The following is a 25,080-nucleotide window of genomic DNA, read 5'->3' on the forward strand; positions in this document are numbered from 1 at the left end:
TTCAATTCCAACCTTGGGAAGCTGTTTGTGTGGAATTTGCACGTTCTCCCCGTGTCTGAATGGGTTTCCTCCAGGAGCTCGGGGTTCCTCCCACAGTCCAAAGATGTGCAGGTTAGGCGGCTATTGGCCATGATGAATTGCCCCTTAGTGTCCAAAGGTTAGGTGGGGCTACGAGAATAGGGGGTGGGCCTAGCTGGGGTGCTCTTTCGGAGGCTTGGTGTAGACCCAATGGGCCAAATGGCCTCCTTCTGCATTGTTGAGATTCAATGAATGTTCGGGCTGGTTTGCAACAGAAATCTTCATACTGCCTCCATATTTAGTCAGACCCAAATCAAATCGTGCCTTGTACTCACAATTGTAATCTCTAATCACAGCTGAGGGATTTAGGAAGTTGCTGCAGTTTAACAAAGGATATCACTTTTAATTGAAGACTCACTGAGTTTTTAAAAAGAAAATTTTAAACTTTTTGGAGGAGCAGTGAAATACTTTGTGATTTACTGAAACACCTGCAAATCTCCATTCTCAAAAAGGAGTATGCTTATGAGCATCTCCAAATCCCATCCTTGTGTTAGTGGAAGATTTAATGGATTGAAAGCTTCCCTGCCAAGCTGCAGTTCCACCTTTTTAAATGTTATTGACCTAGTATATTTAAAAATGCTGGAGAGAGAGAGACAAGTAAAGATCAAGGGACAGTGAGGGCAGAATAATCTATGTGGTGCTTGGAACTGGCCAATGATCTATTTATTGGACTTACCTGAATGAACCTATCAAATAATATATTCCCAGACTTTTTGGCAAAGCCCCAAAACACTTTAAAAAATGCTGGTTAGATTGAAAACATATGGATAGCTACATGTTCAATAGTCATACTGTTCATTTTCAAAAGATGCATCCACTAGACTGCCTATTACTGTAAAACGTCACACTTTACAAAGTTTAGCATCAATCCCAATAGCATTAATCTCATATGAAAAAAGCTTCAAAGACTTTAATCTTACTATCATAGATACATTGCAAATTTTTCATCATGTTTGTTTCATCTGCTATCATCTCACATCAAAATGTTTTAAGATTGATCTACAGCTCGTATTGAATTATTTTTCCCCCCACCTTCATACATACAAAACCATTCACCTTGTAACTGAAATTGGGCACAGAACTTTGCCTAACAATTTGCAACGTCATGGTATTCAGCTACAGAATTTTTCGGATGGTGGGGGCTCGACCCAACCACCAACAGAGTCCTCCGACAGGCCCATTGCCATTTTATGCTCAATTGAGGACTGGTTGGCAGCAGATGGGACTTTCGTCTGCACTTGGAAGGATGTCCAACCAGTAGAGGCACTGCAGCACCATGCCTAAGGCTAAGTGTTGGGAGCTGGTGTGAAAGTAAGTGGCAGGGGCCCCGTGGAGGGGCCCCTGCCACTTACAGTAGGCTATGCCCTGAGCGATTATAAGGGGAGCAAAGAAGCTATCGAGGGATAGGCCTGGAGGAATCCATGAGGTGAGAGTGTCCCCAGTCAGAAGAGCACGCTCCACACAACCTTCCTGCCCTTAATTGAGAATGTTAACTTTTTGTGTTTTGCACTCAGAGGTATCCAACACCCACCAGCCTGAAATTTGAGGTTGGGTGGGAAAATCCCTTAATGACCACTTAATGGGGCAAGAGCGACCTTCCTGTCCAAGGCTATGTCCACCCCACTATAAAATCACATCAGGATCGGGATGGGCGGGATCCCAGAGGGAATCCTGTCCATACAATTTCACAATCCTCCCCCCACCTCAAACCCCGGTAGGAGAGAGCTAAAAATTCAGGCCCATAACTCTTCTCATGGGCTCTCAGAATGGTGCCACCTCAGTATTAACATGAAATTGACCAAAGGTATAATCATAGCTGCTTCCTGGGCAGTTTCAGGTTAGTCTTCCATGTACATTATGTATTTGTTAACTGCTCTGGGCTACACTCAGAATTACAACCTTCTGTAATCACACAGACAGAACTCCCTACTTAAGCAGCCTTTACCCTGCAATTTCAGTCCCAGTGTGTCATACATCAAAACCCTCTCACCCTGCATTATATTGAACTTTGGTGAGTGGATCACGATGAAGACAAAAGGCGGACATTGATATTGCTGCAGTTAAATCAAATCACGTTAGTTGTTACCACAAAATTCAGATGAATATGTACATTGGCACTTAGGGTAATGTGACACGAGATTAATATTGATGTAGTGTCTTTGATGATACACACTAAACGTGTTTGCATAATTCTACCTGCTTAGTGACACGTATAGCGCTAAAGAAATAAATGGCTGGCCACCATTCTCATGTTACACTCGGACTGACGAGGACATATATCTCTCAACTGCCCCACGGACTGATGAGGACATATATCTCTCAAGTGCCCCAATTTATTTATGTACAGTGACGTAAATGTTACTGGAACTTGGAAAGTCAGCTGATAATCTAGCTCCCGATCTAGGCACTGCTGGAAATTCCAAACCTTCAACATATTGCAAGGCTGAAAAGTACAAACCCGCAACAAAGCTTCGAGCTGCCTCTCAATCTGTCCAAACAAAAATTGAAATGGATCCATTTACCTGTTGTGATCAAATTCTCCAATGATGTAACTGTTGCTGCCGTTGTCTTTCAATTGGAGCCCACGGTACTCTTCGCGGGCCTGTAGATATCCTCTCTCCAGCGTATCCTGGCCTTCCTTCAACCTCTGCAATGCCTGAAAATCAGGAAGGGAAACAAAAGAGAGACCAGAAATACTTATGACCTCTCATGCAAACAATCCATGCATTTTAATCTCCACAATTTTAATCACCACAATATAGGGCAGCACGGTAGCACAAGTGGATAGCACTGTGGCTTCACAGCGCCAGGGTCCCAGGTTCGATTCCCCGCTGGGTCACTGTCTGTGCGGAGTCTGCACGTTCTCCCCGTGTCTGCGTGGGTTTCCTCCGGGTGCTCTGGTTTCCTCCCACAGTCCAAAGACGTGCAGGTTAGGTGGATTGGCCATGCTAATTTGCCCTTAGTGATCAAAAAAAGGTTAGGAGGGGATATTGGGTTACGGGGATAGTGTGGAAGTGAGGGCTTAAGTGGGTCGGTGCAGACTCGATCGGCCGAATGGCCTCCTTATGCACTGTCTGTTCTTTGTTCTAATTGTCATAAATGCTGCGATCTTGATCATTTGTGTTGTGCATTGGAACAAATAATGGATAACTTGATAAATAAGTAAATAAAAACACTGAAATTAGTGAAGGGTAGTTTAGCAGAACATGTTAATCCCAAGGAACGGGGCTCATAAACTTGTTTTACAGTTTTTGTCTTAAATAGATTGGTTAGCTATTTATACAGGCAATATACAGTGTCAAATAGGTGGTATTTTCTAATATATCCATCCTCCTTTTGCTACGATGAATACTCTCCTTCCCCCTGTAAGCAGCCTCCAAAGAGTGAAGCCGTCTAACACAAGAACTCAACAGCAAACCTGTTTGAATGGCTGAAAAATATAATCACATGATCGGTCAAATAAGCAAGGCCAATGGCCAGTCACATCTAAACAGGCTTGACACGTGGAATCATAGTATCCCTACAGTGCAGAAGGATGACATTCGGCCCGTCGAGTCTGCACCGACCCTGTGAAAGAGCACCCTACCTAGGCTGACTCTCCCGCAAACCCATAACCCCACCTAGTCTTTGGACACTAGGGGGTAATTTAGCCCGGACAATCCATCAAATCTGCACATCTTAGAGGAGTTCAAATCACATTATTGCCAGCGTTTGCAAAACTGCCATCAATCTCTTCTCCACCGTGTAATAAACATTCCATTTCCTCTCTCTATCTTGCGCTGGCCAATGTTTTCAGCTACTCTCTCCCCTCAGTTACTGCTCCAACTTTTCAACATGGCTACCGTTACCCCACTGCATAAAAATGCCAATCTTCACCCCGTTCCAACCTCCGTGCATCTTCACAGAATAATACAGCACAGAAGAGGCCCTTCAGCCCATCGAGTCGTCACCTCTTCTTTTTTTCTCAGGTCCTGGAATGTGTCACCATGAACAAAGAACAAAGAAAAGTACAGCACAGGAACAGGCCCTTTGGCCCTCCAGGCCTGCGCCGACCATGCTGCCCGTCTAAACTAAAATCTTCTCCACTTCCTGGGTCCGTATCCCTCGATTCCCATCCTATTCATGTATTTGTCAAGATGCCCCTTAAATGTCACTATCGTCCCTGCTTCCACCACCTCCTCCGTCAGCGAGTTCCAGGCACCCACTACCCTCTGTGTAAAAAACTTACCTCGTACATCTACTCTAAACCTTGCCCCTCGCACCTTAAACTTATGCCACTTAGTAATTGACCCCTCTATCCTGGGAAAAAGTCTCTAAATATCCACCCTGTCTATGCCCTTCATAATTTTGTAGACCTCTATCAGGTCGCCCCACAATCTCCGTCGATCCAGTGAGAACAAACCAAGTTTATTCAACCTCTCTTCATAGCTAATGCCCTCCATACCAGGCACCATCCTGGTAAATCTCTTCTGCACCCTCTCTAAAGCCGCTACATCCTTCTGGTAGTGTGGCGACCAGAATTGAACACGATACTCCATGACTCTAATCCCTGTCCACTTCTTATATCGCTCACTGTTTCACTGACAGAATAGAGGCTAACAACAACAGGGCAGCACGGTAGCACACGTGGCTAGCACTGTGGCTTCACAGCACCAGGGTCCCAGGTTTGATTCCCCGCTGGGTCACTGTCTGTGCGGAGTCTGCACATTCTCCCCGTGTCTGCGTGGGTTTCCTCCGGGTGCTCCGGTTTCCTCCCATAGTCCAAATATGTGCAGGTTAGGTGGATTGGCCATGCTAAATTGCCCTTAGTGTTCAAAAAGGTTAGGAGGGGTTATTGGGTTACGGGGATAGGGTGGAAGTGGGGGCTTAAGTGGGTCGGTGCAGACTCGATGGGCCGAATGGCCTCCTTCTGCACTGATTGTTCTATGTTCTATGTGTTGCTCTGACGCTGAAGCATTATCGCTCTTTAACCTCTTTATGGCTTTCAATGCAGTGAAAAGTTCATGACAGTCTGCCAAAGGCCCTCCTTATGGTTCACCCCAGTAGCTAGTTCCATTTTTCCTGCCCCAATGCAGCCAGCACATCTGCTGCAATGGTTTCTCCTTCCATGCCCACAGTCACGTCAAGGTACACTCCAGGGTTCCAGCTTTGGCTTCCTCCTGCTTTTCATCCAGTTGACATCTTTCGGTGACACTATCTATCACCAAAGGAGCTCAGATACACTTGTTACATGAGAGATTCTTCAGACCCTTTGCAGGCCCAGAACCATTAGTCTTTTTCCAGTGGCTTCAAATTAGACTGGATATAAAATATAAATTAAATGTCTCCAGAGGACTTTCGGCTGCTTTCCCCTTTGAGAGCTGACTGGTGGTGATTTAACCAGGGGATCACCATCAGGCGAGGGGCAAGGTTGAGAAAGTGGGGCCTTCAAGAATAATCTCAGCCGGTACCGCAACTGAACCCATGCTCCTGGCACTGCCCCACATCACGAACTAGCCGTCAAACCAACTGAGTTATAGCGTCATGACATTGTGCCACCAAACAGGAGTGAAGTTCACTGAGTGTTTCTTAACTTTGAAAGCACGTTTTACACTTGAGATGTACTTCATTTCCACAGCCTTCATTTTATTAACTTCCGTCCTTATCCCAAAATTTTGGAGCCTAATTTCTCTTACCTTATGGGCTGGTCAATAATCGTTCTCCCTCAACTAGTAATCATCCATGGTTCAGTTGGCACTCTCATCTTCGAGTCTCAAGATTCTGGGTTCAATTCCACACCAGGACCTCAATACAAAATCAAGACTTGCACTCCAGTGCAGTACTTAGGGAGTGCTGCAATGTCAGAGATGCCCGGCGGGATTCTCTGATCCTGAGGCTAAGTGTTGACGCTGTCGTAAATGCTGTCGCGTAAGGGAAAGTGGGAAGAAGAATTAGGGGAGGAGATAGAAGAGGGTATGTGGGCTGATGCCCTAAGCAGGGTTCTCATGCGCCAGGCTTAGCCTGATTCAATTTAAGGTGCTACATAGAGCACACATAACGGGGGCAAGATTGAGCAGGTTCTTTGGAGTGGAGAACAGATGTGGGAGGTGTGGCGGGAGCCCAGCAAACCACGCACATATGTTTTGGGCGTGCCCGGCACTGGAAGGATATTGGAAGGGAGTGACGGGAGTGATCTCGCAGGTGGTGAATGCCCGGGTTAAACCAAGCTGGGGGTTAGCTCAATTTGGAGTTGCGGAAGAGCCGGGAGTGCAGGAGGCGAAAGAGGCCGATGTCGTGGCCTTTGCGTCCCTAGTAGCCCGGCGCAGGATCCTACTTATGTGGAAGGAGGCGAAACCCCCCGGACTGGAGGCCTGGGTAAATGATATGGCGGGGTTTATTAAACTGGACCAGATAAAGTTTGCCCTGAGAGGATCGGCTCAAGGGTTCACCAGGCGGAGGCAGCCATTTCTCGACTACCTAAGGGAACGTTAGAGGGAAGACAGATGACCAGCAGCAGCAACCCAGGGGGAAGGGGGGGAGGGGGGTGGGGGGTTTAGTTTAATATAGGTCAATAGATAATGGGGTTTTGTTACTTGTGTATTGTTAAAAATTTCTATTTTGTTATCGTTCCGTTTGTTTTGTAAGAGGGAAAAATGTTGTTTAGAAAAAATTTTCAATAAAATATATTTTAAAAAAAAAGTAAATGCTGTCGCGTTTCCCGACGGCGTCAACATGGCCTCAGGATCAGTAATTCTGGCCCCTACAGGGGGCCAAGTACGGCACTGGAGCGACCCACGTTGCTCCAGCTGCCGATCCTGGCGTCAACTGGGCGCCGCGGGGTCCGCGCATTCGCAGTGGCACCAGCGCCAACGTGCGCATGTGCAGTGGGACTGGCGCCAACGCGCACATGCGCAGTGGCTCCCTTCTCCGCGCCAGCCCCGTGTAACATGGCATATGGCTACAGGGCTGGGGTGGAAGAAAGGAGGCCCCCAGTCCGAGAGGCTGGCCCGCCGATCGGTGGGGCCCAATCACGGGCCAGGCCACAGCGGAGGCGCCCCCCCAGGGTCGGACCCCCCCTCCCTCCCCATCACAGGCCGTCCCCGGACCCTTCCACGCCGAGGTCCCGCCGTGTAAGACTAGGTTAGAACGGCGCCGACGGGACTCGGGTTTTTTGGTATGGCCGCTTGGCCCATTTGTGACATTTAAGGGGCATCTTGACAAATACATGAATAGGATGGGAATAGAGGGATACGGACCCAGGAAGTGTAGAAGATTTTAGTTTAGTCGGGCAGCATAGTCGGTACGGACTTGGAGGGCCGAAGGGCCTGTTCCTGTGCTGTACTTTTCTTTGTTCTTTGTTCTATCCCGGGCAGAGAATAGGCGGGGGGGGGGGGGCCTCTGCTCTGCAGAGAATCGCGTTGTGGCGCAATTCGCGCAGGTCGCGGCGATTCGCCGGCCAGGCCCCGGGCTGAGAGAATCCTGCCCGCCATCTTTCTGAGGAGACATGGAACCTAGGCCCCATGTGCCCCCTCAGCTGGCTGTATGAGATCCCAAGACATTATTTTGATGAACAGCAGGGAACTATATTTGGTGTCCTGGCCTATTGCAATAACCCTCATGAGACCCACCAGGATGAGCTCGTGTAATACGAGTTTCCCCGCTGAGAAGGCAGAGGCCTGGCAGCTGGGTTTCGTGAATCTAGTGCTTAAAAGACGGCCTGGATTGGGGTCGGCATGATTGGTGGTCCTGGCTGTGCTGTATGCTGCATTGGGGCCTTTACTTTAGTTTGCCAGATAAACCTTTGTTTGTGTAACCTTCTCAGGACTCCTGAAGATTTTATATCCATCAATCAACATCACAAAAGAAGCAGATGATCTGGTCCTGACAACATTGCTACGTGTGGGAAATTAGCGGTGTGCATTTCTTTTTGTTTACTGTGTTCCTTACATCACAAGACTGACAACGCTTCAAAAGTACTTCATTGGCTGTAAGTTGTTTTGAGACTTCTGGTGATCATGAACAACATTGTACACATGCAAACATTACCTTTTTTTTTTAGTTTTGAGTGATCTAACCCTGAGAAATTCAAATTAACTCCTGGAGCTCTGCTGCCATGAACGGAATGGTATTTCTAACTTTTACACCCAGTTCCAAACCCTTTATCTCCACCATCTTCAACACGCCAAATCATTCAACTTGTAATCAAGGTGTGTATTTTATCTATTTATCCATATTAAATATAATTTCAGCCAATAGCCCAGCTGCCAACATTGTTCACTTCACTTTGACATCCTGCGTCCAACGTTCTGCAGATTCATATATTCAGCAGCAGTGGGTAACGAATTCCTGAAAAGAGCAGCTTCGACTTCAATGCTTTTTGTGTTCGAAAACTGAATTCATCATTAGAGGGGCCCAATGTATTTACAGTGAGAAATGTACAATATGAGTTGTACAGACTGGTCAATGGTACAGGCTCTTCACGGCTGTAACAGCCACTTACCTTTTGCTGAGCTACTGGTGCCACCTTTCTTGCCTGAAGCAATCCATCAAATACATCCATCTGTTCGGGAACAAAAACCCCACGAATTCCACAGGTCATTTGAACAAGTTAATTAAAGTATGCAAGGTAAATAACAAACTGTTCACAAATAATCGTTCAGTAGTGCAGAACTTGAGTAATGATGAAAAAAGACATTTTGGCGAAGCTTTTTGTCTCGCACTCATCAGAACAATCGCAAGAACACCAATGTCACGAGAAATATCAATATTAAACTGCACGAGATGAGGGTGGTGATTGGTTGGAAAGTGGGTTCTGGTTGGTAAAGGCATTGCCATGGAGAATGCACCAGTTAATAGTGGCTGACAGTTAACTGCCAAGCATTGTTTGAAAATTTAAACCAGGCTGCTTGACTCTGATTGGGGGTCAAGGCATTGCCCTGAGGAATGAATCAGTGAATGGCTATCGCTTAGTTTCTCTAGCTGAAGCAGACACAATGGGCGGGATTGTCAGCACAACCCACTTTGTGGCGGCAGAGGTGGCCTGTCATTGGTCTACAGAGGGATCTTCTGATCCTGCCAAAATGAATGGCCAGATATTCCGGCCTATATGTGTACATATTCTTTCCGTGTACAAAGAGTAAGGTCTGGTGTATTAATATAAGTAACTTCCATCCGCGCTTCACTGGCGATGCCCCATTCCCCATCATCGCCAACATCAGGACTTCAGTGTCACAGCCCAATCATCACCGGCATCCACAATATAGTAGGAGCCCCCCCCCCCCCACTGAGGTTCCTTGGAGCCCCGCCCCCAGGATGCCCCTCCCCCTGGAAGAACCACCCCTGGCAGTGTCAAATGGCATCCTCAGGTTGGCCAGGGTTCCAGAGCAGAATGTCCATCACCACCCGTGGAGGAAATACTCACCTCTGAGCCCCCAGCGTGGTCATCATGACTGGTTTCCGTTTTTAGAACCCAGCAGTGATTCCCAACATCTGACCTCCCTGGAAACAACGGTGTTAAGCTATTCAAGCACATTTAATTAATTTAAATTCATGATAATAAGGTTCACGCCCAGCAGGGAGGCGGGGAAGTTCTCAACCTGAGGCCTCGCCGCCACAAATCCCATTCTGGCCCTCTCATGAGAGTTTGTGGCCAAAATGGGATTTGCGCCCGCGGTGAACGGGCTCAGAAAATCGCGGTCTGTGTTTTGAGTTTTGGATGCATGGGTTTATTGGGTACGGCCTGTACATCGCCCGTTATGAACAGCAGAAGGGACATGCTGTTTGATGCGATCTGTCCGTCTTCGGGACGTACGGCCTACATACCTCTCATCACTCTGACACTGAAATTAATTTGTGTGATAGGCAGCATTTTGGCTTGGCGGCAGCAACCTGTTAGTGGTGAACACCACTTGTGTTGCTATTCCATAATAGCAGTGTGAAATTGCCAGCTTCACCTATTGTTCAAATTTTGCTCAATCAGCACTCGTCTCTCTTACAATCTAAAATTGTTGTTCCCTCTGACAGTGACATTCTTGCGATTGTACTGATGAGTACAAGATGAAAAGCTTCGACAGCATGTCTTTTGTCAATAACTCAAAATACTCAAAAAACTATTAACTGCACATTTGCCTTTTATATGAATGGGGATAAGGAAACAGTAAAGAAACAGTAAAGAAAATGCACTTTTGTGTGCAAGGTGGTTGTCAGATTTTGCAGGGCCAGTGTCCCAACAAGAGAAATCCTCCTACCCTTCTTCAGTACCCTAACTCTGGTTTTCTACTATCACTCTGCTGTTTTACTCGTTAGTGATGACAGTGCTCTTAGTTGCCTCAACTCTTCCCACCCAAACCCTCTCCCCTAAACCATTCTGCCTCTCCACATCCCTCTGCTCTCCTCGAAATCTTCTCAATCTTTTCACCTCGCCACTAGCTGTCCTTCCGAAGATCCTTTCCCTAGCGAAGCATTCAGTGCCTCCCACTATTAGCCTGTAAAGCACTGTGGGATTTTACAACATTAAAGAGCATTATAACAATGCTCTGACGAAGAGTCACACTGACTCGAAACGTCAATTCTGTTTCTCGCTCCATGGAAGCTGCTGAGCTTCCCCAGAATGTTTCTGTTGTAGTGCAGGTATGCATTTTTCTCTTTACTTCTATCTCTTGCAGCACCCATATCCTCATGTTTTTCAAGTTAGTTCAATTTGCTCATCTTATTGTAAGATGATCATTTAAAAATAGACCTGTAGTCTGCTTTCAATGGGAAATCCTTGAATGTATGTGTCGCTAAAAGACAAAAAAATGCAGTGTAAATATCATGGGTTCAAATATCTTAATTGATGGGAAAGTATTGGACAAATTTAATGCAAATGAAATGATTTATTGTGACAACACCTTTCGTATAATGGTAAAAAAAGATTAAATCTTTTGTACTCACCTGTTTCTGGAGGGCCTCCGCCTGCTGGGCAAGGGCCCAAGTCAGACATTCGCCTGCTGTAGGCTCCACAATGGATGTACTATGGGTGGAGGCCAAAGTGCCATCTGATGTACTGGCAACTTCTATTGCTTCATGACTATCTGCTACTGGGTGATATTCTGTAAATAGAATTTAGACAAAGAACTAATTCAACAGCCCGATTTAATTCCTTCCGGTGTGAATTTAATATCAACAGTTGAATGACACAAATAATGTCATTCTAGCCATGTTGCTCAGGGAGAACCTTTCCAGGTACTGTTCTGGTTTCAGCAACTGAGCACTTGACAGAGATAATGGCACAATGGTAATGTTATGAACAACATCCTGGGGCTACTATTGACCAGAAAATGATTTGACCAGCCATATAAATACTGTGGCGACAAGAGCAGGTCAGAGGCTGGGAATCCTGCGGTGAGTCACTCAAACCTGACTCCCCAAAACCTGTCCACCATCTGCAAGGCCCAAGTCAGGGGCGAAATTCTCCCCCAACGGCGCAATGTCCGCCGACTGGCGCCAAAAACGGCGCCAATCAGACGGGCATCGCTCAGGCCCAAAGGTGCGGAATGCTCCGCATCTTTGGGGGCCGAGCCCCAACATTGAGGGGCTAGGCCAGCGCCGGAGGGATTTCCGCCCCGCCAGCTGGTGGAAATGGCGTTTGGTGCCCCGCCAGCTGGCGCGGAAATGCGGCGCATGCGTGGGAGCGTCAGCGGCCGCCGACAGTTTCCCGCGCATGCGCAGTGGGGAGAGTCTCTTCTGCCTCCGCCATGGTGGAGGCTGTGGCGGAGGCGGAAGGGAACGAGTGCCCCCACGGCACAGGCCCGCCCGTGGAGCGGTGGGCCCCGATCGCGGGCCAGGCCACCGTGGGGGCACCCTCCGGGGTCAGATCGCCCCGCGCCCCCCCCAGGACCCCGGAGCCCGCCTGCGCCGCCTTGTCCCGCCGGTAAATACCAGCTTTGATTTACGCCGGCGGGACAGGCAATTTCCGGGCGGGACTTCGGCCTATCTGGGCCGGAGAATTGAGCGGGGGGTCCCGGCAACCGGCGTGGCCCGATTCCCGCCCCCGCCAATCTCCGGTACCGGAGACTTCGGCGGGGGCGGGATTCACGGCGGCCAACGGCCATTCTCCGACCCGGCGGGGGGTCGGAGAATGACGCCCCAGGAGTGTGAAGAACATTCTCCACTTGCCTGGACGAGTGTAGCTCCAACAATACTCAAGGGCAATTAGGGATGGGCAATGAATGTTGGCCTAACCAGTGATGTCCACAACCTGTGAAGTAATACATTTTAAAAAATCTATCTAATGCTCTAGAGGCATGAGTTCATATCCTACCATGGATGATCGGATTTAAATTCAAATAATTAATAGATCCAGAATAAAAAAGTCAGAAAATTAGGTGAGGTTAACGGTTGAGATGCACAATGAAGTTAAATGTTTTATCTGGTATTTTCTGTTGGTGTTTTTTAATTAGATCAGATTACAGAACAAATGCAAAGTCTGCCCATGTAACTTTGTTAGTTTGGTTTGAAACATGGGTTTACTTAAACCATGTCCTCTGCCCATCCCCAATTGCCCTTAAGAAGGTGGTGGTGAATCGCCTTCTTGAACTGCTGCAGTTCATGTGGGGTAGGTACACCCATGGTGCTGTTCGGGTGGGAGTTCCAGGATTTTCATCCAGTGATAGTAAAGAAACAGTGATTTAGTTCCAGGTCAGGATGCTAAGTGGCCTAAAGGGGAACTTGCAGGTGGCGGTGTACCTATGCCCCTACCACCCTCATCCTTCTAGACGTAGAAGTGACGGGTTCGGAAGGTGCTGTCAAAGGATGCTTGGTGAGTTGCTGCAGTGCACCGTGACAACAGGACAGTTTATCAATCCCTGCTCTTCTAATGGAAGGCAATGTCAGGTACAATGGCTATGGTTAAACTCTGTGGGCAACAGATTTGCACAAACCAATGTGAAAGCTTCCCATTCTTTACAATGAAATTAGTTTTTGCGTAATACGATTTGGCAATATTTACTTTGTGTTGGTAAAGCCAACACAGGAGCCAATTTGCATAATCATCACATCACTTCATTCTCAGGCAGCATGTCACAATAATTATCAGATTTTCAAAACCTGTTCGGGAAAAAAATGATCTGCTGAAAATATCTAAGGACAGCAAAGCAGCAAAATAAAAACAGACTTAGATTCAACTTTAGCACTGAAGCACGTCAGGTCGGCCTTTGTTCAGAGTAGGAATGTCAGGATAGATAGGACAAATTTGTGGCTCGAGAGATGGTGCAAGAGGGAGGGATTCAAATTCCTGGGGCATTGGAACCGGTTCTGGGGGAGGTGGGACCAGACAAAGCGGATGGTCTGCACCTGGGCAGGACTGGAACCGATGTCCTGGGGGGAGGGGGTGTTTGCTAGAGCTGTTGGGGAGGGTTTAAACTAATGTGGCAGGGGGATAGGAACCGATGCAGGAAGTTGGAAGGTAGTAAAACAGGGGCAGAAACAAAAGGCAGTAAGGGGGAAGGTGTAAGGCAGAGAAGCAATAGTCAAAAATCAAAAAGGGCGACAGTACAAGGTACAGTGACTGAGGGGAGCTCAGGGAATAGGCCCAGTATAACTAAAAGGAATAAAACGGGAAGTAAAAACATTAATGGTAAGCGTTACATGAAGATATGGGTTCAACGACAAGGAGAATTAGGAGAAAACTTAAGGGGAAATATAACTTAGGAGAGGTTACTGATCGAGGTGTTAGGATTCAAAACAGAGGTAAAAAAGCCAACATAAGTGTCCTTTGCCTGAATGCTCGTAGTATTCGGAATAAGGTAAATGAGTTGATGGCGCAAATCATCATGAATGACTATGATTTAGTGGCTATTACTGAAACATGGTTAAACGATGGTCACGACTGGGAGTTAAATATCCGAGGGTATCAAACTATTCGGAAGGACTGAGTGGATGTAAGGGAGGTGGTGTAGCTCTGTTATTTAAGGATGACATCCGGGCAATAGTAAGGGATGACATTGGTGCTATGGAGGATGAGGTTGAATCCATTTGGGTGGAATTCAGGAATAGTAAGGTGAAAAAGCCACTGATAGGAGTAGTCTATAGGCCAACAAATTGTAACATTATGGTGGGGCAGGCAAAACACAAAGAAATAATGGATGCATGTAGAAATGGTACAGCGGTTATCATTGGGGATTTTAATCTACAGGTCGATTGGTGGAGTGGACTCGATGGGCCGAATGGCCTTACTTCCGCTCCTATGTCTTATGGTCTTATTTCTCGAGGAATTAAGGGCAATGGAGAGAGAGCGGGTAAATGGAGTTGAAATCAGCCATGATTGAATGGTGGAGTGGACTCGATGGGCCGAATGGCCTTACTTCCGCTCCTATGTCTTATGGTCTTATGGTTTAACCAGGTCGGTCAAGGCAGCCTTGAGGAGGAGTTTATAGAGTGTATCAGCGATAGTTTCCCAGAACTATGTAATGGAACCTACGAGGGAACAAGCGGTCCTAGATCTACTCCTGTGTAATGAGACAGGATTGATTCATGATCTCATAGTTAGGGATCCTCTCGGAAGTAGCGATCACAATATGGTGGAATTTAAAATACAGATGGAGGGTGAGAAGGTAAAATCAAACACTAGTGTTTTGTGCTTAAACAAAGGAGATTACAATGGGGTGAGAGAAGAACTAGCTAAGGTAGACTGGGAGCAAAGACTTTATGGTGAAACAGTTGAGGAACAGTGGGGAACCTTCCAAGCGATTTTTCACAGTGCTCAGCAAAGGTTTATACCAACAAAAAGGAAGGACGGTAGAAAGAGGGAAAATCGACCATGGATATTTAAGGAAAGAAGGGAGAGTACCAAATTGAAGGAAAAAGCATACAAAGTGGCAAAGATTAGTGGCAGACTAGAGGACTGGGAAATATTTAAGGGGCAACAGAAAGCTACTAAAAAAGCTATAAAGAGTAAGATAGATTATGAGAGTAAACTTGCTCAGAATATAAAAACAGATGGTAACAGTTTCTACCAATATATAAAACGAAAAAGAGTGGCTAAGGTAAATATTGGTCCTTTAGATGATGAGAAGGGAGATTTAATAATGGGAGATGAGGAAATGGCTGAGGAACTGAACAGGTTTTTTGGGTCGATCTTCACAGTGGAAGACACAAATAACATGCCAGTGATTGATAGAAATGAGGCTATGACAGATGTGGACCTTGAGAGGATTGTTATCACTAAGGAGGTAGTGATGGGCAAGCTAATGGGGCTAAAGGTAGACAAGTCTCCTGGCCCTGATGGAATGCATCCCAGAGTGCTAAAAGAGATGGCTAGGGAAATTAAAAATGCACTAGTGATAATTTACCAAAATTCACTAGACTCTGGGGTGGTCCCGGCGGATTGGAAATTAGCAAACATGACACCACTGTTTAAAAAAGGAGGTAGGCAGAAAGCGGGTAATTAAAGGCCAGTGAGCTTAACTTTGGTAGTAGGGAAGATGCTGGAATCTATCATCAAGAAAGAAATAGCGAGGCATCTGGATGGAAATTGACCCATTGGGCAGACGCAGCATAGGTTCATAAAGGGCAGGTCGTGTCTAACTAATTTAGTGGAATATTTTGAGAACATTAACAATGCGGTAGATAACGGGGAGCCAATGGATGTGGTATATCTGGATTTCCAGAAAGCCTTTGACAAGGTACCACACAAAAGGTTGCTGCATAAGATAAAGATGCATGGCATTAAGGATAAAGTACTAGCATGGATAGAGGATTGGTTAATTAATAGAAAGCAAAGAATGGGGATTAATGAGTGTTTCTCTGATTGGCAATCAGTAGCTATTGGTGTCCCTCAGGGATCAGTGTTGGGCCCACAATTGTTCACAATTTACATAGATGATTTGGAGTTGGGGACCAAGGGCAATGTGTCCAAGTTTGCAGACGACACTAAGATGAGTGGTAAAGCAAAAAGTGCAGAGGATACTGGAAGTCTGCAGAGGGATTTGGATAGATTAAGTGAATGGGCTAGGGCCTGGCAGATGGAATACAATGTTGACAAATGTGAGGTTATCCATTTTGGTAGGAATAACAGCAAAAGGGATTATTATTTAAATGATAAAATATTAAAACATGCTGCTGCGCAGAGAGACCTGGGTGTGCTAGTGCATGAGTCGCAAAAAGTTGGTTTACATGTGCAACAGATGATTAAAAAGGAAAATGGAATTTTGTCCTTCATTGCTAGAGGGATGGAGTTTAAGACTAGGGAGGTTATGCTGCAATTGTATAAGGTGTTAGTGAGGCCACACCTGGAGTATTGTGTTCAGTTTTGGTCTCCTTACTTGAGAAAGGACGTACTGGCACTGGAAGGTGTGCAGAGGAGATTCACTAGGTTAATCCCAGAGCTGAAGGGGTTGGATTACAAGGAGAGATTGAGTAGACTGGGACTATATTCATTGGAATTTAGAAGGATGAGGGGGGATCTTATAGAAACATATAAAATTATGAAGGGAATAGATAGGATAGATGCGGGCAGGTTGTTTCCACTGGCGGGTGAAAGCAGAACTAGGGGGCATAGCCTCAAGGTAAGGGGAAGTAGATTTAGGACTGAGTTTAGGAGGAACCTCTTCACCCAAAGGGTTGTGAATCTATGGAATTCCTTGCCCAGTGAAGCAGTAGAGGCTCCTTCATTAAATGTTTTTAAGATAAAGATCGATAGTTTTTTGAAGAATAAAGGGATTAAGGATTATGGTGTTTGGCCCGGAAAGTGGAGCTGAGTCCACAAAAGATCAGCCATGATCTCATTGAATGGCGGAGCAGGCTCGAGGGGCCAGATGGCCTACTCCTGCTCCTAGTTCTTATGTCCTTATGTTTACTGCCTACTGCCCCTTCACTCACTTGTTTTGCGACCTGCAGATGACCTTGAATGAAGAATATTGGCATGAGCACTAGCTGCAAACTTGAAGAAAGCCTCGCTGTAAGATCTAGTGATCTCTCAGGCGAAAACCTGACCTCCGACAGTGCGCAATTGATTGTGATGTTCTTTAATGGGGATTCCCAGTGTGGAGTTACCATGGTGCCATCAAAGCTGTCCGCACAGGTAATCAGATTAAAGAATTCTCACAGCTGGTCAACCAGGAAATTAAAAGCACCAGCATCAAATCATTATAAAACATTTGACAGAGAGCAAAACAAAGATTAAGGCAGTCATAATGGGCGAATGTAGAAGCCGAAATATCATAAAGAATTTTTTTTTAAAATTTAGTTTTAAAAAGTCTAGTAGTTAACACAATGGAGAGTTTTAACAGCACTTCGCAAATAAAAAATAGCATTTTCAGCATCAGAACTGTTGTTCAGCAATAGTTACTATTCAGATCTCTGATAAAAAACCCAGTTCCAGTTCACTGAACAAGGTGTAACTTTTGATAAGAGTGTCAAACAGTGATGTGAAGACAGAAATGGCAAGTTTTCACTCCATTAACTGATTTCAATGATCTCTGGGGGCCAGGGTCTGGAGTGGCGTCTACAGTGCCGCCTCTGGCGGAGCAGTGAATAACAGACCGCAGTTGCAGGATTTTCACATTAATCTGCCCATGTGCTAGAACCTGAAGATGATGACAATTTCAGAGGGATAATGATACAATGGTAGTGCAGCATCTATTCCCCAATTTACCATTTCTACACCCACTGGGATAGATAGATCCCATTGTTCTGGTTACAAAATTGATAGATAGAAAATATGCTGCTGACTCAAGTCTCGATCTGCATATCTGTCCAATAGAGCCTCCTTTTGCAACACAGAAAGTCCCACCACTCAGTTTGGTGCGGGTTATCTGTGGTGGATGGAAATACACTGTGCGCTCCAGGTAGCTGGGCACGAAACTGAATCGAGGAACCTATTGATCCAGGATTGATTCTGCTCGGCCCAGTTAGCGCCAATCCAATCTTGGATTACCAAGGTTCGTGTTCCGTTAGAAACCCAGAGAATTTCACCTCTTGAATCTTGGAAATGCAGATTCCATTTTGCTTTCCTCATTATTATGCCATGGTACATGTGTGGGCCCTGTGGAAGAGTTGCTATCATTGCCTCTCCCCAAGCAGTGAATGGAGAACCAGGCGTTCCTTGCATGAGACTTTGGTTCGACCTCAGTTGGAAAAGTGTTCCTGGTCTGCTCACATTACGGGGATGGTGAAGCTTTGGAAAGGTGCATTGGAGTGTCACAAGATTAATACCTAGGTCAAAACAACTCGGATAGGCTAAAAGAGTTGGGTCACTATAACATAGAAAAGTGAAGAACAAGGGCAATTGAATTGAGGGTTTCTTTTAATGATAAAGAGTCATGTGGACCTCATCATAACAGGTTAGGGAGAATCAGGGATCACACTTATAAGGTATGTAAGGGTAGAATTTAATTGGGTATTAGGCTGCTTTCCTTTTCCCAGAAAATAGTGGACCCGTGAAATTCTATGCCTTGGTTATACAGTCGATGTTGATTTTCATTTTCCGACGAGAGAAAGCTGGCCTGCCATCTGGCTGGGGCAAAGATCTTGCAAAGGAGAAATTTCTTCACCTAGAGACTGGCCAGCCTGTGGAATTCTCGACCACAGAAAGTAGTCGAGGCCAAAATATTGTGGGCGGAATTCTCCATTAGCCGACGCTAAAACCGGGACAGGCGGTGGGGCGGAGAAACGGTTCAAAAGGCAAAATTGTGGCAGGCGCCGATTTGACTCCAAATCGCAACGCTCTCGCTCCTCAACAGCGGCTTCAATGCATTCCGGAACGCACGAACAGTAGACACCATTTGCCATGAAGTGGGCTGTGGGGTCGGGGTGGATGGGCACGGAATCCCATTGCCACAGCTGGCAAGACAGCTGCGCACACCGCGAACAGCCCACTTTGAACTTAGTGCCACGCGTCAATGTAGGTGGCCCCGCAGGGCACCCCCCCTAAGTGTCCACTATCCCCAGCTGACCCATCAGCTGTATGGCACACTCCAGCACAACCAGTGCCATCCTTTTGGATGGGATAAGTGTGTGTGGGGAGTGTAATGTGGATGTTCGGCTGCAGCTTGTCAACCTCCCGAGTGTCAATCACGGACCCGGCGAATCCCGCAGCAGATTCGGTCCAGGTATGGTGCCAGTTTTTCTGTCGTGAAAGTCCACAAATTCTGCATTGGCGCAGTGGTTAGGCACTGTTGCCTCAGGGTGCCGAGGACTCGGGTTTGATTCTTTTCATGTGGAGTTTGCATATTCTCCCTGTGTCTGTGTGGGTCTCACCTCCACAAAACAAAGATGTGCAGGGTTAGGTGGATTGGCTATGCTAAATTGTCCCTTAATTGGAAAATCTTTTTTGAAAAATGTTTTTTAAAAAAGCGTATGTTTTCAAGAAGCAGTTAGATACAGCACTTGGGTGAAGGGAATCAAAGGATATGGGGGGGAAGGCGGGATCAGGCCATTGAGTTGGATGATGAACCATGATCATAATGAATGATGGAGCAGGCTTCGGAGGGCCAAATGGCCTCCTCGTGCTCCTGTTTTCTATGTCTCTATGTATCCTGTAACATGTCTCCTGGACTAGTTTTAATTGGCAAAAGAGGTCAGAATTGAATTTTCCATATATTGTTTGCCACTAACTGTCCTGCGTTTTACTTGTTTTTTTTCACCTCTCCCAGGATCCGGGGAGGGGGGGGGGCGGTGAACAGCTGAGGATGGGAGGCATTGAGTGTCTGCATCACAATTACATCAGATGAGCTAGATATTTAAATCTGTCTATTCCTGTCCATCATTTTCATATGTCAGCACGCATCTGTGCTGGCACCTTAGCTTTGCTCTGTTTTTAGATATTGGCCACATAACCTCCACAGGATAACAATAGCAGACTGTGGAAACAGCAGACTGAAAATAAAAGTGTGCAAAACAAAGCTTCTCGGTCAAAATAAATCTTTTGCTTGTACCCAAAGGATATTAGTGCTGGTTAGGGAATAGAATGCTTCCCATTTCAGATGCTCGTTGTCAGCAGCAAGCTACACTGTTGGGGGTCTCAGCCTCAAAAGAACACCCCTCACACTATATACTTCGGCAATGGCTGGGGTTCTTCAGCTATTGGGATTCTCCTTCCCTGTTGGTAGTGCATCCCCACCCATGCGTTTTCCGGCAGCGTGGAGTGGCTTCAATGGGAAATCCCATTGACTAGCGGCGGGAGTAGAGAATCTAACTGTCATGATATTCAGGTAAACATCATAGCACATACATACATACTTACTGATGGACAGATCAACGGACCAATCAACACACACAACACGACAGCCAATCGCAGGCAAGAGCATACACAGTACAAAACAGGGAACGTGACACTTCCTGGGCACTGGAGCAGGAGACGGCTCAGGGCACAGAGCTCATTGCAGGGAACTCAGACATCCACCATGTGCTGAGTGCCACTACAAGATAGAATTAGGAATAGGTCCACAGAATCAAGGGCCATGATCGAACCTCAGTAAACAGTTTACCAATGTAAATAGATGTTTGAAATAAAACTGCGTTGTACCATTCGCTACCGTGTTGGTTCGTCGGTGTAGCAGAGTACCCAACACTTCATAGTACCAGGAGTGAATTTGGTACCTACCTAAAGATCCTCCAGAAACTGCCATCCTGCGCCATGGACACCGTCAACACACCGCAGCCACTGCAAGTCGCTGGAAACCTCGGCGTTAATTGGAAGCTGTTCAAACAGCGCTTCCAGCTCTTTCTGGAAGCCAACGAAAAGGAAAGCGCCTCAGACACCAGAAAGATCGCCATCCTCCTCACCACGGCAGGTCAACATGCCATCCACGTCGACAATTCCCTGGTGTTCGCGGAAGGCGAGGACAAGACCAAATACAAGACGGTGCTTCTCAAGCTCGACCAACACTTCAACGTAAAGGTCAACGAGAGCTTCGCGAGGTATCTCTTCCAGCAGCGCCTGCAAGGTAAGGATGATCCCTTTCAGTCATTCCTTACGCATCTCCGCATCCTCGCGCAGTCCTGCGGTTATGACACCACCTCCGATTCCATGATTCGGGACCAGATCGTTTAAGGGGTCACTCAGGCACCCTACGCCAGCAGCTCTTAAAAATAAAGGGCCTCACCTTAGCCTCCGCAATCGAAGCCTGTGTCCTGCACGAAAACGCGACTAGCCGTTATACCCAATTTCAGGCGGCCGAATCGGCGTGGCACGGGTCCTACGCGGCCGGATCGGCAAGGCAGGCGCCCTACGAGTCCGACCGGGTCCAGGCGATCGAGTTCCTCGCGGCCCGGACGAGGGCGGACATTTCGCGCGCTTTTCGAGGCCTCCCGCGCTTGTGCGCGCCAAAAACTACGGCAACACTGAGGGACGTGATGCGCAGGCGCGCTCGACGCAAGACCGAACCGCGCATGCGCAGTGGCGCAACGAACGCCATGACGTCATGACGTGCGGCAACTGTGGAGCAGCACATTTAAAGCGGCAATGTCCCGCAAGAACCCGACAATGCCTCCACTGTGGCAGGGTGGGCCACTACACTACTTGCTGTCAAGCAGCTCAACCTGTCAATGTTCCCCAACTCCGACAACCTCGCAGGGACGTGCGGACCGTTCAGCCTCCTTATTACGAATCGTGCCCAGACGATGTCCAGACCAGTGACACAGACGACCGGGACGCCTTCCGTGTTGCGGTCATTGATGGGAACCGAATGTCTCCAACCAGGACCCACCAGCCGGTACACGGTAACACGATCAATCCGGGTGATGAATGGTGTGCCACCCTAACGGTCAACTGATCACCGATAACGTTCCGCCTGGACACTGGCGCCTCCGCCAACCTCATAGCATGGTCAGCCTTCTACGCCATGAAGGTCAGACCACCAATTTGGCCATCCCGTTGCAGGATGGTCGACTACAACGGGAACGTTATCCCGGCTATGGGATCCTGCCAGCTCCAGGTGACACACAACACACGCACGCCCACACTCTCATTCGAGATAGTCGGCTCATCGAAGGACTCCCTGCTAGGCGCACAGGCATGCAAGGCTCTCCACCTCGTGCAACGAGTCCATTCTCTCTCTCCAGGCGGCACATCTGACTTCCCGGATGCAGAGTTCAGCGCACATCTCCAATCGCTCCTCGCCCACAACCAGGAGGCATTCGAGGGCATGGGAACACCTACAGAATTCGGCTCAAACCGGGCCCCACCCCGGTCATTCACGCACCTCGCAGGGTCCCAGCGCCACTCAAAGACCGCCTCAAGCAGCAGCTGCAGGATCTCCAGGACCAAGGGGTCCTATCCCGGGTCACGGAGCCCACGCCATGGGTCAGCTCCATGGTGTGTGTTAAGAAGCCCTCCGGCGAGCTCCGGATCTGCATTGATCCAAAAGACCTCAACAACAACATTATGAGGGAACACTACCCCATACCCAAACAGGAAGAGATCACGAGCGAAATGGCCCAGGCTAAAATCTTCACGAAACTGGATGCCTCGAAGGGTTTTTGGTAGATCCAACTGGATCCGTCCAGCCGAAAGCTGTGCACCTTCAACACCCCTTTCGGCAGGTTCTGCTACAACCGAATGCCATTTGGCATCATCTCGGCATCCGAGGTCTTTCATAGGATCATGGAGCAGATGATGGAAGGCATCGAAGGGGTGTGCGTCTACGTGGACGACATCATCTGGTCCACCACACCACAGGAGCACATCTATCGTCTCCATCGCGTCTTTGTGCGCATACGCGAAAACGGCCTGCGCCTCAACCGAGCCAAGTGTTCTTTCGGCCAAACCGAGCTGATGTTCCTGGGGGACCACATTTCCCGGTCAGGGGTCCGTCCGGATGCAGACAAGGTGAGCGCCATTACAGCCATGCCGCAGCTGGCAGACAAGAAAGCAGTGCTACGCTTTCTAGGCATGGTCAACTTCCTGGGGAAGTTCATTCCCAACCTTGCCTCCCACACGACAGCTCTGTGCCACCTCGTCAAGAAGTCCAGTGGCTACACACACACCAGCAGGAATGGGAGGAGCTCAAACTTAAGCTCACCACAGCACCAGTGTTAGCGTTTTTCGACACATCTCGTGCCACTAAAATCTCGACTGATGCCAGCCAGTCCGGCATTGGGGCGGTGCTCCTACAGCAGGATGACACTGCGTCATGGGCCCCGATCGCCTATGCCTCGCGGGCCATGACCCCCACAGAACAGCACTACGCGCAGATCGAAAAGGAGTGCCTGGGCTTGCTAACCGGGTTAGACAAGTTCCATGACTATGTGTATGGTCTCCCCTATTTTATCGTTGAGACTGACCACCGCCTCCTGGTCAGCATCATTAATAAGGATCTAAAAGAGATGACCCCTCGCCTCCAGCAAATCCTACTTAAACTTAGGAGGGATGACTTCCAACTGGTCTACACCCCGGGTAAGGACCTTATCATTGCGCATGCCCTGTCAAGAGCAGTGAGCACGCCACCAGATGCGGAGGGGTTCGTCTGTCAGGTCGAGGCGCAGGTGGCTTTCACATCGGCAAATCTGCCAGCTGACGACTCCAGTCTGGCCGTATTCGCTGAGAGACTGCGGCTGACCCCCTTCTACAACGTGTGATGCGCCAGATGACGGGAGGGTGGCTCAAAGGGCAGTGCCCGCAGTTCTACAGTGTCCGAGAAGACTTGGCCGTCGTTGATGGTGTCCTTCTAAAGCTGGACCGGATTGTGATTCCGCACAGCATGCACAAGCTGGTCCTCGACCAACTACACGAAGGCCACCTGGGGGTCGAGAAGTGCAGACGGAGGGCCCGAGAGGCGGTATACTGGCCGGGCATCAGTGATGACATTGCCAATATGGTGCTCAACTGCCCCACCTGCCAAAGGTTTCAACCGGCGCAACCTCCTGAAACGCTTCTGCCCCATGAGCTGGTGACGTCCCCCTGGGCGAAGGTGGGTGTGGACATCTTTCACGCGCTCGGCAGGGACTATGTCATCATCGTTGACTACTTTTCCAACTATCCAGAAGTCATATGCCTGCACGATTTGACATCGTCCGCTGTCATAAGGACCTGCAAAGACACCTTCGCTCACCACGGCAGTCCGATGACTGTCATATCGGACAATGGGCCCTGTTTCGCCAGCCAGGAATGGTCATCTTTTGCTCACGTGGTTTCACACACGTGTCGTCCAGCCCCTCTGCATCCCCAGTCCAATGGAAAGGCGGAGAAGGGCATTCACATTGCCAAGCGGCTCCTCTGCAAGGCTGCTGCTGCCGGGTCGGACTTCTGCCTATCCCTGCTAACCTATCGCTCGGCCCAACTAGCCACTGGCCTCTCACCAGACCGGCTGTTGATGGGTCGCGCCCTCAGGACCACTGAGCTTTCCATTCTGGCACCCACAACCAACCATGCTCCGGTACTACACAGAATGCAACTGCAGCGCGGTCGCCAGAAGAGGGCATATGACACACGGGCAACTGATCTTCTCGCCCTGGCCCCTGGAGACGAAGTCCACATCCACCTACCAGAAGGTGGCTGGTCAGCACCTGCCGAAGTTCTCCGACGTGTGGCTCCCCGCTCGTTCCTGGTTCTCATGCCTGATGGATCCATTCGTAGGCGCAATCGCCGGGCTCTTCGCCTACTTCCACCTCGCTATGGGACCTTAACCGACACCGCGCCCTCCTGTTGTTCCTGAAATCGACTTTGTGGAGCTGCCTGCCACCATGCCCCTTCCGTCGTCGCCCGTGGCCAGGCCCATTCCTCAGCCGGTGGTTCCAGACCTACCCTTGAGGCGGTCAACCCGAATTCGTCACCCACCTACTAGACTGTACTTATGAGACTGCTTGTACATTGAACTCATACTACCACTGTGTTAATATGTTTATGTTCTTATCGTTACAGGAATTCGTTTTATCATTCAACCGTTCTTTGTTTATGGTACAACCTTGTTGTTATGTCGCACCCAAGATCGCCCCTTGTATATAGTTTAGCCCCATGTACATGCTGTAAATATTGCACACACACACATTTAGCTACACTCAGTACACATCTCTATTTATGACCACGTAGGCACATGTTCTTGTAAA

The 25,080-nt window shown here is 48.0% G+C and overlaps 1 protein-coding gene across 7 annotated transcripts in view; it reads right to left on the reverse strand.

Moving 5' to 3' along the window:
* akna (AT-hook transcription factor) overlaps window positions 1-25,080 on the reverse strand; it is a 271,963-nt gene that overhangs the window by 84,531 nt on the left and 162,352 nt on the right. For all 7 annotated transcript variants that reach the window (XM_072488305.1, XM_072488310.1, XM_072488309.1 and 4 more), the window contains 3 exons: window positions 10,990-11,147; window positions 8,558-8,617; window positions 2,601-2,734 (listed from right to left, as the gene is read on the reverse strand). In XM_072488305.1, coding sequence (XP_072344406.1) covers window positions 2,601-2,734; window positions 8,558-8,617; window positions 10,990-11,147 — 352 coding nt within the window. The remainder of the gene's footprint in view (window positions 1-2,600; window positions 2,735-8,557; window positions 8,618-10,989; window positions 11,148-25,080) is intronic.

This window comes from Scyliorhinus torazame, chromosome 22, assembly GCF_047496885.1.
Source record: "Scyliorhinus torazame isolate Kashiwa2021f chromosome 22, sScyTor2.1, whole genome shotgun sequence".
NCBI lineage: Eukaryota > Metazoa > Chordata > Chondrichthyes > Carcharhiniformes > Scyliorhinidae > Scyliorhinus > Scyliorhinus torazame.